Source organism: Varanus komodoensis, unplaced genomic scaffold (assembly GCF_004798865.1).
Source record: "Varanus komodoensis strain SLA01 unplaced genomic scaffold, ASM479886v1 scaffold2, whole genome shotgun sequence".
NCBI classification, from domain to species: Eukaryota; Metazoa; Chordata; class Lepidosauria; order Squamata; family Varanidae; genus Varanus; species Varanus komodoensis.
Window position 1 is genome coordinate 55,379,444 of NW_025335568.1, and position 12,735 is coordinate 55,392,178.

At 37.8% G+C, this 12,735-nt stretch overlaps 1 protein-coding gene across 1 annotated transcript in view; it reads right to left on the reverse strand.

The window, feature by feature from the left end:
• Window positions 1-461: 461 nt before the first annotated feature.
• The window catches only part of LRPPRC (leucine rich pentatricopeptide repeat containing), a 112,307-nt gene continuing 100,033 nt past the window's right edge, over window positions 462-12,735 (reverse strand). Inside the window, exons 34-38 of the mRNA XM_044429233.1 lie at window positions 11,790-11,905; window positions 7,521-7,595; window positions 5,091-5,175; window positions 1,643-1,785; window positions 462-627 (exon numbers count right to left, since the gene is read on the reverse strand). Coding sequence (XP_044285168.1) covers window positions 559-627; window positions 1,643-1,785; window positions 5,091-5,175; window positions 7,521-7,595; window positions 11,790-11,905 — 488 coding nt within the window. The 3' untranslated portion in view covers window positions 462-558. The remainder of the gene's footprint in view (window positions 628-1,642; window positions 1,786-5,090; window positions 5,176-7,520; window positions 7,596-11,789; window positions 11,906-12,735) is intronic.

Consider the following 12,735-nt stretch of genomic DNA (forward strand, 5'->3'; position numbering starts at 1 on the left):
CGGAATCTGATGGGTGATGCTGAATTTGGCAGAATATCAGTGTTCATGCTGTCTTCTATGGCTATTTGGTAAAGTTTTGAAAGTCACCAGCAGAATCATCCTGGAGATGGGATTTATTTTTAATGATCAAACGGGTTCCTGGGGACAAAAACACCCTGTCCCATGCTAAGGCTATTTCCCACCTTGAATTTACAGTGATAATCTACCCCCAAATCTCCATGCTCTTGTCTCATTTTAGTCAACCCATATTATGTTGAAAAAAAATTGAATCTACTGGAACTGCTTGGTGAGAAATTGCATGGGCGTGCAGGAAGTGATCATGAAGATGTACACTCTTTGCACCCAGCCTTGTATGTAGCCACGTTAGCAGGTACAGCAACCCTCTTTCAACCGTTCCAGTGAAATGCCATTTCAAATTACTTCAAGACATAATTTTACATAAGTAATATTACACCAAAGAGTCCTATTTTTAATTTTATTTCTTTTTCTGACAATAATATTGTTTAAAAGTCTTTACACAATCACAGTATTTCTAACAACAACAGAAACATTAAAAAGTTAATCTTCATCAGAAGAATGTCCCTTTTTTTCATTCCTTAGCTTCTCTGCATAGAATCTGAAGCTCTCCTACAGTGGAGTAAAAGAAGAAAGGAAGGTAGAAAAAATAGTATTTTGCTATATACACTAAGTAAATTATGAATCAGACTATTATCCCATCTAAACTTTTCTTCTACCTGTTTGTCATTGTTAGCAAAAGAGAGAGGAAAGAACTGGCATTATATGATGGGCCAATTGCCTTCATAACTTGAAGGAAGCCTGTCCAGTACTTTAACAATAAACATCTAACTATGATCTGTATCAAGCAGTGCCACAAGTTCCAAAGAATGCAGCTATGGTATGTTTCTCCATGGACAGGCCATGCACCAAGTTAATTTGAATTTTTAGTCAGCCCCTTAATGCACCCAAAAGAAGAGTTATAATTTTTCGCAGTCATCAAATATAATAAACCTCCAAAATGTGACTTATAATCCTGACTCTAACCATAAAGTACTAATTGCCAGTACCTGACTCCTGTAGATTTTCATGTTAAAGTAATATTCTGAAATTATTATTCCAAGAGGTCTCCACTGTTTTTTATACATTTGTTCCCCTCAATTAAGCAGATTTACAGAAGGGCTAAAGTTTGTGTTTTCGTTGGCAAAATTAGCAAAGATAAGTCAAGCTGCCTGAGAAAATTAGTTCTTATGTTTTACGTTTTCATTCTACAATTGCTATTTGGGGGGAAAAAATCTTTACATTTTAAAACTAGCAATTTGCTGACACCTAAACCCATCTGAACCAAAGCATGCGGAAATCATTTAAAGTTTAAACACTCTAAAGATACTTGATAAATTCAAACCTGAACATGAATGCTCAATAATGATCTTACACTTTAAACACAATAACCCCTTAAGATTTCCTTCACCCATCCATCAAGCCTAATTCCAAATTAATACAATGACTAAAATATACTCAGCATTTCATTTGTAGGTGCCTTCGAGGGTTCTCCACGAAGGCTTAATCCCAGCATAATTAAGCATGCCACGCTTTATTAACACACACACTTGCAGAAGTATTTCTTTGAAAATCAGTAAACACTCACAGGGGGTTCTGTGAAAGGAACAGGCTCTCCTGCTTCCTTCAGGAGAATTGCCAAACGTTTCAAAGTTAACTCATCTGGGTGCAATTTCTCAGCTTTCATTTTTTCATACAGAGCTTTGGCTGAAGCAACATCCTTATCCAATGCTAAGAAGGAAGAAATAAAATAAAATGTTTTAATCTATCCACCAGTATAGATTTCTATACAGTTTAATTAACCAGTATACAACCAGTATACAAATACCAGATAGGCATTTCTAATTTCACTCACTTCAGAAATGCCTTTATAGGGTTTGTGGGTAGCCAACAGACTCAACTTGCTTGCTTGTTACAGTAACCCAAATCATACTGGTGACAGAATTCCAGATTAAGTATATATGAACTAGGGTTGTAGGCTTTAATCATTTAATTTGTGTGATTAAATGAACTAAATCTTAACAATGGCAGATTAAATTTGACTCTTCATTAAAGGACTGAAATGCAAGGACCAGTGATAATGTATTTTCCAGAACAAGTAGAACTAGAACATTTTCCAGACATGTTTCCAATGCTCTAAATAATATTGTCTGATTTAGCATGTTTGTTTAACTATTTTTTACTTGACAAGACATATTAACCATCAGTAAGCACACAAAATATCTCATATTTAGTGAACATAAATATATAACCCAAGTCAGTTTTATGGGTAGTGCTCATGCTGCTTGTAGGATCCACGGGCAATTGGCTGGCTACTGGTGGAAAAGAATGCTGAACTAGATGGGTCACTGGTTTGACTGATCATGAATCTTATATTCTTAAGTGAAACAAACAGTAACCAGCAGTTGTAGTTTTAGTTGTAGTCTTCTTTTGCTGTTACCAAAGGTGTTAGCAATACATAGCAAATACATGAGTATGGTCTGGACCCAGTCAGGAGCCAACTGCATTTGTACAGGAGAGTGTTGCCACACCTTAGTGTTCAGTTCCTCCATAGACAACTGAGCACTAGGATTTGTCAATGCTTGCCTTAGAAGAATAACTCACAGAAATTCTTATCTATAATTAGTAGGGTTCGAATGAACCCTTTCACGACCCATGTCTCTAACAACCGTGGATTTCCTCTTGGGCTCAGTCTGGTCCTGTAAAGTGAGCCAAGCTAAAAGGACATCTGTGAATACTCATGGACCCAGTTATGCCTCTAGCAACCTTCCCCATCAGGTGCATCTGTCCAAAGAGTGGCTGCAGGTCAAAGCAGAGGAGCACTGCTAGCAGTCATGCCAGGGGCCATTCTTGGCAATCTACCTCTTACCCGCCTGGTGCATCTGGCAGTGGCAGAACCAGATGGAGAAGAGGGGTGCTGCTATTGATTGCACCGGACACCATTCCTGGGACCAACCTTCTTCCCTGCCCACAGAAGCCAGCAGTGATTATACCAGAAGAAGAAGAGGGCAGCTGCTTGTGCAGCCTCCCCTGGCTTGTATCTGGCCTTTTGTGGCTTGTCAAGTCCTGCAAAGCCAGGTACCCATGCCTTGTTTAAGAATTATTTAAGGGCTGTCTAATCCTCAAATAATGTCTGTCAGCACAATGCAACACAGATGAACACCCATGTATGGCAGGCATAACACAACAGCCTCCACAATGAAGTTAACTGATGGTGAGCTGTTGTGACATGCAAACAAGCCAGTGCAAGCCAGCCCATTCTCTGACCCTGAGGCATAAAATGGGAAAGGCTTTTTACTTCTATACTTTAAACTGTAACTGGACATATGATGTAAATGTTTCTACACAATTCAGGACAATAAACCAGTTTTTAGGATGACACAACCTATCATTTTCAGGAATTGCTGCAGATTGATTTATGGAGTAAGTGATTTCATGAATATTTCTATACCCATGATGACTGCAAAGGTGACTGAATCATGTTGCCACCATGTCAGAACCTGCAATTGTTAGAACTGAAGATCTGTAGCATGGATTCTTCTTCAAGGATTCAAAGGCATGGCCAGATAGCCCCAGGTTGGGATATTCAGGTTCAACTTGTATATAAAAAAGGCAGAAACCACCACAAGACATGGAAAATGACTCAGTGCTGAACTTAAGATCAATTTTGATTTTTCTTTTTAAACTTTCTTTATGCATAAACATGTACAAATTGTTCTGCTATGTATAAAGTGCTCAAATAGTGCACATATATAAAGAAGAGATATGACCATATTATGTTAATACAAGGATAACACAGGAAGCTGTCTTGTACAAGACCAAGCTAGTGGTCCACTGCTTATGCGGATTGGGAGTTGCCCTCTAGTTTTTCAGGCAAGGGTCTTTTCCAGCCATAAAGTGAAAATGCTAGGGACTGAACCTGGGAACTTTGGCATACAAAGCACATATTCTGCCACTGACCTACAGTCTATTAATGCTAATTCCTGTTTCTCTTTGTAGAGCTTGTAGCAGCAAAAACATTTAGTGTCCTTGCTCTGCTTCTGCTGGTGATGACTGACAGAAGTACTAAACAGGCTTTTCTGCAGGGCTTGAGAAATTACACTCAACTATTTTCTTTTACCTTTTTGATATCTACCTTCCCAATAGCAGTTACTTAATACTATACATAACAAAAATTGAAAAGCTTATATTCTGTAGAGATGTACATTTCAGACCCTTCCATTTGCCAACAAAAAACTTCCCACTCACAGCTGCAAGTGGATGAGTTGCTTTCTAGCTGTGGGAGGCTTCAGAACCTGCACAAAGTGATGGTTTAATGAAGGTATAATAGAAATTGTTAACTTCCCATTTCTTTAAAATAGAAGTATCTATTGTATGAAAAAACAAAAAAAGGAACAGCGAGATTATGTTTAATGGACCGCACAATTGAGACGTTTTCTTAATAATTCTTTATTCTTGGAAGACTAACAATGTGAAGGGCTTTTCCTCCCCCCATCCTGGACACAGTCCCAACGGTTTACATCCCTGATAAGAAACAGAATGAACACATACATATTCACTGCCTTTGGAAGAAGTCTATTTTTCAGCTCACTTTCCTTTCGTTCTAGAGCATAATATGTTCACCTTGAATGCCTAGCAAAACTGTCACAAAAATACCTCCCAAAGCACCCTTTACCAAGCTTGGGTGCTGACATGTACCTAATAGGTTGGATCCAGAACTGTTAGTTGAATGTATTTCCCCTTAAAATCAATGGATTTAAGACCGCAGTAGGACCCAGATTCAACTAAAGGAGTCTGGATCCAACCCAAAGCCTTTTCTCCCTGCTCTAAGTCTGAATTTAAAAATAAAGGAATTATTACAGAATATAAAATTAGGTTTGTCAAAACTGACCCTTCTGATTTTATTTTCCAGGAAGAAATATCTATTTGGTAAGATTTTATTATCTCATTCTGTATGTTGCTTTTACTGTGTAAGCAGCCCTGATACACTGAATGAGGGACAATGTAAAAAAAATGTAAAATAAACCAGATCTTACCATGGCATTTCATAAGGAAAGCGTAAATAAATGTCTTATCTGAGAAGTCAGGAACCAGTTCCAACAATGTCTTCAATTTGTGAACCTACAAAAATTAAAGGCAGAGAAGCAGAATTTTGTCATATAACAGAAAGACACACTTTATAAAAATCTGAGGCCAAGAATACATTTTATGCTATAACCATGGTACTTTTTTTAAAAGAGGAGAATTGTGAAACAAGATATTGTAAGATCACTGGGATACAAGGTTGGTTTGTTGTTTATTCTAATATTATCTTCTAACATGCCACAGGTACTATATTAATAACACAGCTGAACAAAGAAAGGCACATAGAAAGCTGCCTCAAACAAAATCAAACTATGGGCCCATCTAATTCAAAATGGTCTACAAGGCCTAGAAACAGCTTTCCAGGGTTTTAGGCAGGCAACTATAGTAGCTGTCACTGGACCTTCTGTGTTCCAGGCATACACTCTACCACTGAGCAATAACCATTTTCCATTAGTATAACAACACAACAGGGAAAGATCTGTGACAGTTTCCTCACTTTAAATCTCCAAACTACTTCTAAACTCTAGGGTAACTAAGATGCCGTCTTAGGATCCTATAAAAGCAACTTCCTAAAAGGACTCTCTCCAAAAAGTGTGCACTCATCTGCAGATACTATATAGACATTCTCCTAGAATTTGGCTAGCTTAAGCAAATTAAGACTCAATCCTATGCCTATTTAGACAGACAAAGGCCTACAACTTCCAGCACACCCCAGCCAGCCTTGCTTATCAAGAGGCCAGGAGTATCCTGCTCTTACCTTTAACATAACACCTCTCCCTGTAGATAGAAATTCATATAACAAAATCCACCAGAAAGGCACAGTGACTGGCACAGCTCCCACTTCAATTGGGCTCACACTGGATAATTTCTCAGCAGATTCTGGAACCTTATACATGGTTCCAGATAAAATAAAAACTAACAACATATGGTTATTTTTTAAATGCAAATTTGTGGTTTTCAACTTTTGTCTTCAAACAGGGCAATTACTAGAACTTGAGCAGAATACCAGCACTAAATATTTTATGCATGATTTTCTAAAATGCAGGTCCTGCAAATAGCAAAAAATATGCCACTTAAGAGAACCCCTCTCCCTGTCTTATATTAATGGAATCAAATCTTTTTCTGTTCTTTTTTTAACTTTTCTTTAATACTCTGGGTACCACAACAGGGCTTCCAAGTCTGTCTAATTAGTCACCCATATAAAAGAACATGCCATGAGTGCATGACATATCTATAGGCACCATTATCACCTCTGTGGGAAAAGTGACAGAACAACCTGGGAAACAGTCTTTTAGTTAATATACTATACTGCCATATTTTAAATCTTGTTGAAGTAACATAGTTGGGCCATTGGGAATTCGTTGATTTTAGCTTGCATATTCTTGCTAGAATCTGGAGAGCCACAAGAATTAAAGGCAAGGTTCTAGCTCTTGCAGTTACTTGAACAATCTGGGATTCTCATTATAAACTTGCATTCTCTGATCCACAGGGAAACAACTGCCCCCATTCCTTTCTGAGTTGATGACACTGGAGTACGCAGCCAAGACCACTCAAAATAGAAGGTCTTCCCTAGTGCAGTTTATCTGATCCCTACACAAAGGTGCCACTCTCAAAGGCAAAAATAATGCTCACACATTTTTTTTTCTTTTGAAATAAATGTTCACATTTGGAAGAACTGCAATGCCATCTTCAACATCTCAGATTAATAATTAAGCAATATTAACAAGATTTCACCTTTCTGTTTTCTGGAATAATCTCATATAATTATGACGTTTCAAGTGGTGGCACCACAAGCCACCTAAATCACTGGTCTGCCTACAGTGCCTCTGCTTGTTCAATTCTGTCCACTACCCCAGAAGCCTGGTCTGTGCTCCTCAAGCTCACATGACTGACTCAACCCATGAACTTTTTAAACAGACAAGCTTGTATTTATGCTGGTAATATATCTTGCAACATGCTTCTTAACAAAATGTATCACTTTAGTGTTATTTATTATTTACTTATCAGTCCACAAAAACAAAGTGAAAATTAGTAGGCTAAGACAGTCAGTGCATTGCAGCATTTTTCTGAAAAATGTAGCATGTTTGAGGTGCCCCACTTGATAAAATGTGTGCTCCATTTCCTCCCCCAGCAGAAACCAAAATACAAAAGTCCGAAACAGCAAAAGAGCAAGCTCACAGATTTACAGATTCCATCAGAATAGTTGCCCCTTTCCTTTCTTCTTGTACTGAGAAAGTGCATGTGTTAAACCCCTGTTCTGAATATTAAATAATACAAGAGCTGATATTAGGGCATGATTAAGCCAGACAGAATACATGAGTTACAGTCATACCAAAAATAAATAAATAAATAAATAAATAAATAAATAAATAAATAAATACCTGTCCTTGTTTCTGGGATTTATTCATCATGAAAGCCACTAGGTACCTCTTTTGTTCACCTATTGCATTGCATCTCTTGAAAAAGAAAACGGGTGGGGGGGGGAGAGAATTAAATGGGCACAGGCAACTGTAGTTTCTTGATAAATAAAACTAGCTAAGGTGAAAACTTCCAATTTAAAAAGTTCACAATAACCAGAAATATATTATTATTAACTGCAGGTCTTAATAGTTGACCACTTATTAAAACCTACAGAAAGGAAAACAAATGGAGTAGGAAGCCAATTTCTTCTTCTTCTTCTTTTGCTAGCAAATGCTGTCCTTGGCACAATAAACATTAAGTTTTCTCAAAGGGGAGAAAAAACGAACAAATGCTTTAACATCCTACAGAAAAGAGATTTAGGACTGTAAAAGAGAGAAAGGGGGGAACACGATTTCTCTCCAATTATTCTGCCAAGCATTCACAAGTGAGCTAGGGATCATAAGGTTAATTATACATTTAATAAGGTGTCAGGGAGATAACTGCTCGTTTCTTTATAAAAATTAAAATGTACAAAGCAAGTTCTCTTTAAAGTATAATTACCTACACTTATGCATACAAAAGGACTGATTTCAATCTCTCTATTTTATAAAAGGCTTTCTCTGCAACAGACAGACAGCGCTCAAGAGACAAAAGTTAAACTCAAAAAAAGTTTCTGTGACAGACCAGACAAATCAAGTGCCTGTCCCATCTTGGAAACTATATCAAAGACAAAGTCAGACAATATTTTAGCTTATGCTCAGAGGTGTTAGCACTGAAAATGTGAATAACGCATACTGAATTCTTTCTCTAAAATGCTGAAGAAATTCTCATTATTTTTAACACCTCAAAGTACCAGCATATTTCAATTTGCAGAACATCTATATAGACACTGGCAGACTATGCAGTATTTTATAAGCAAATTAAATCCCACACATGACACTATATTCTTAACTTCTTGGAGAGCAAAATAAAGTTTATCACTGAAAGTGTCCTGTGAAGGAAGCCATTATGATGATTTTGCTTGTGAACCACTGGGATGTTTAATACATTCAACACTACAAAAGTATTACTGTAAAGAAATAAAAAAATCTCTATACAACAGTCATTCTTTAAATTCTCATCCTGTTTTTCAAAGAAATACCACAACCTAACTGCTTTGTCAGGGAAACCCCACCCCCACATACAATGCTCTGTAGGAACCCACCGAAACCTTAGCTCCATGCCTTCACAGGAATGGCTTGTCCTACAAGAAGTGTATTATTCCTTAACAAATACCAATTTATGATAACATGTCACAAAATACTGGCTTAAAACTTTTCAGTAAGACAGATGGTGTGCAAGTCAGCAGTGTTCGTACAACCTGTTCCTGGGCAAACAAAACAGAAATGTAGAACTAGCCACTGGGTGGTGCATGAGACAGCTCTTCTGCTTTCTTATGAAACCTTTATTCCATTTTTGTTTATTTAAAATTAACTTTAAGGCAACCTAAAAATAACAAAAAGTTCTCAATGCAGCAATGGTCATGAAAGCACCTTTAAGACGAATGGCCCATGCCAAGTGCAACCTAGAGAGCCCATCATGGAGGATGAAAAATATTTCAAGTGATGCAAGGGCAGAAGGTCCATGTTCTACATGGCTGTTTCCCTTGGTTAACCTATGCAAAACATATCAATTTCAAAAGTTAAAGAATAAGTTCACTCCCAGTAAGTGTGCTTAAGATTCCAGTGTAGGAACATATGAAGGAAGATATTTATTATGGTGAAAATCCATTACAGAGCAACTCCAAGCATTCCATCCATTTGGCATAGGTAGCGGAATTTTTGACTTACAGCAGAGCCATAGTGGCTTATTTCAATCCACCACCTTAATTTTAAAAGTGGAGGACCATGAGTCATGTAGGGCTGCTGTTCTGTTTTGGGAATCTCTGCCTAAATTTATATTTTGCGCCATCCCAGGGACTCCAAGTGACTTTCAGCAATTATGTCACCATCTAACTCTATCCCCAAAGAAACCACAGTCCACCCTTTGTCAAGCATTGAACACCGGCAGGAAAAAACCCACCAACTCTATGGTCATTTCAGATTCTGAAATGAACACACACAGCCATAGGTCTGTCAGCAGTGTAGTCCACCACTGCAATACCCTCCTTCTGATAACTTTGCATTGAATTGGGGGTGGGAAGGCGTCAGAGGTGGCAGGTGAAATTGCCTCACGGCTGCCACTGTCCTCACACCAACAGCATCCCACCTGTTGGGAATCATAATCTGGATAATTTAGATTCTTGGAAAGAAACAAAAACAAGGTGAAGTAAAACTAACCAATAAGGCTTCACTGATATTTTTTTTTTTTTTTGCCTGTATTAGAAGGAGAAGTATCTTGAAGAACTTGGAATGGCAGACTATGGAAACTGCTTGGAAAAAATACATGGGAGCAAACCCTATTTATTCCCCTTCTATTTTCCCATTTGTGAAAGCCCACAATCCCATGAGCCACCTCTTCTCCCCACAACCCTTTTGATATAATTTGACACAAAGTAAAATATATGGAGCTCACTTTGTAATTAATGAAAGTTTTGTACATTTAAGTACCATGCAGGCTCATATCAGTTAAGTAGCATAGTTATTTCCACACACACAGAACTAATTCCAAAACTTTTCTTTGCATTTGGAATCTAGTGTTTACATTAAATGCAAGAGAAACAGTTCATGTTTGTTTGTTTTTTCTTTGGTAATGCACACATTTAACTAAAACCTATAGAAAACAGGAATGCAAGCCATGAGTTTTTATATTGTCCTAAAAAGAAAACCATTCTTTTACGACACACTCCAAAGCCTTTAATTGGTTTTCCCTGTTCAAACAGAAAACATGTACAGAAATAAATAAAAACAGAAACAGAAACAAGAAGACATGAACAGAAATAAAGCAAAGAAGTTATGTGAATTTCTCTCCTCATTGGTGAGCTAAGTGTAACTAAGAATTGTTTACCATGCCATTACGGCACCTGCTTGAAATTAACGTATCTATTTGATTATAAAATGACAGCCCAAATACTCAATATGTAGCTTTCCTATTTATATAGGCACTAAGCAACGTTGAAATCTCTCCACTGCCAATTCCACCCCCACCCTCAAACTCTCTGGCCATTACAGAACCTTCTGATGACTAAAGAGAGGATGCCTTGTGATTTACTCTTTGGAGTACTTAGTGACTAAGCAAGAATGCAAGTGAATGTAGCAGTATTTACTATCAGAAATTGGTAACAGGCCTCAATTTGACACAGGGAGTCTACACAAAAGCAGCAATCGGCAGGATCACTGTGATTGTTTGACTGCCACCTGCTGGGAAAGGCTCCCTGTTGGAGTCTGTTTTGTGTACACTGCCAATGGCAGCTCTTATCACCCATGATTCATTCTGCATATTTCTCAGCTTTATATTTAGCACTGTGAAAGTGGCATGAATGCCGATGTCTCATTCTCTGAAGATTGCCAGTTTGAGAGAGGGGGGCGGGGGCAGACAGGCCAAGGACCACTGGAGACCTGCATCTGTCAGCTAACATGCCACTGACATATAACTAAACAGTAAGCAAACACTATTTTTAAATAAAAGCTTCAGTAGTGCCTAGAGAGGCATTTGGCTATTCAAAAGAAAATAATCCTAGTGGGTTAAGGAGCTAAATTACTTTTGTTTTCAAAGTGGTTTGCGCTTATCTTTTAATTTATATCCTGTTATTCAGACAAGAATTGACTTCCAAAGTGGGTTGTGGCAATTAAAATCCATCACAAAAATATGGCTTCTCTTCTTGTCTTGTCACTCAGCTGCCCTGGAGCAAATGAGAGTTCTTCCTCTAGCAAGTAGGACAGAAGGGTAGGTACCAGGACGTGGGCATTTAGAGACATTACGGGTATGTTTGTGGGAGGAGCAGAAAATGATGAGCCTACATCACGAGACTGCTAATAAAATAGACCTGAGACAGATTGACCTGGCAAGCTCTTGTTCTAAGACATATTATAATAGAGTAAAATAAAACTATTGATTCCTATCCCACTCCAAAAAACAATTTCAAAACAAGCTCTAAAACTTATTAAAAGTATTATTACTTGAAATGAGTGAGATGCAAGGTTGAGTAATGTGGCAATTTTAGTGCAAAAGCTTCAGCATGTTACACTCCCCCATTTAATATTTTTTTTCATTTAATTTTGACAAGGGCAATCTCTTTTGCCTTTAGATCTCCTTTTATAAATTATCCTTACCTTTAGAAGATGCTTGGCATCATCCACTCTTTCTGCATCTAAATACTGAAGAAAAAGTTCTGTGGCAGGCCTATAAATCCCAAACTGGTTGGCCAATCGTTCAGCCATGACACTCACTGTGAAAAATAAAATAAAATAAAATAAAATAAAATAAAATAAAATAAAATGGACAGGTGTAATGGTTGGGACTTTAACAATTCAATGCTGCTTATGTCTACTAGTAAGATGAATTAGGGTGACAGCACAAGAGAAAGGGCCTTACCTGTAGTGAACCCATCTTTGCAGAATATCAAGGAGTGTGGCTCCTTTCCTGTTTTTAAATGTGCCTTAAAGACATGGATGTTCCAGCATGCTTTACATGAATGCATGCCCACCTTTAGGTTTTTACTGCTGTTATGATTTTAAACTAATTATGCTGCCGTTAAGTTAACTCTATTTCATTGTTTTTGAATGTTACCTTATAAACCACTTGAAAAAGTCTTCATTGCAAAAGGAGTAGAAAAATATTTTTTTAAAGGGAAAGTGTTAAGGATTTAAAGCTATTAAGGGTGCAATCCAAACTGGCTGAACTTTTAACCCAGAGAATTATGGACCTCCTATGCAGGGCAGGATAAATAAAGAGGCAAAGGTTGCATCTGTGTTCCCCACTCTGCAAAACATTTTGAAACAAATTTTGGCTAACTAAATCTGGCACCTTGGAGTGCAAGAAGTGGCTCAGGAACCACCAAGATGCTTTGAATCCTGTGCTCTAAACCCCTGGAATGCTCCTAGAAATCCACCTCTGAAGTAGTTCTTGTGATCGTGGAATAGCACCAAGCCAATTTTTTTTTTCACACAGGTCGCAAGGGCAGATGAAAGGCAGTCCAAGTTTCAAGCCCCAGCTCCAAGCTTGGGGGAAGTTTCTGAGGTTGGAGTTGGGGCTCTGAAAAATCCTGTGGCTGTCTGG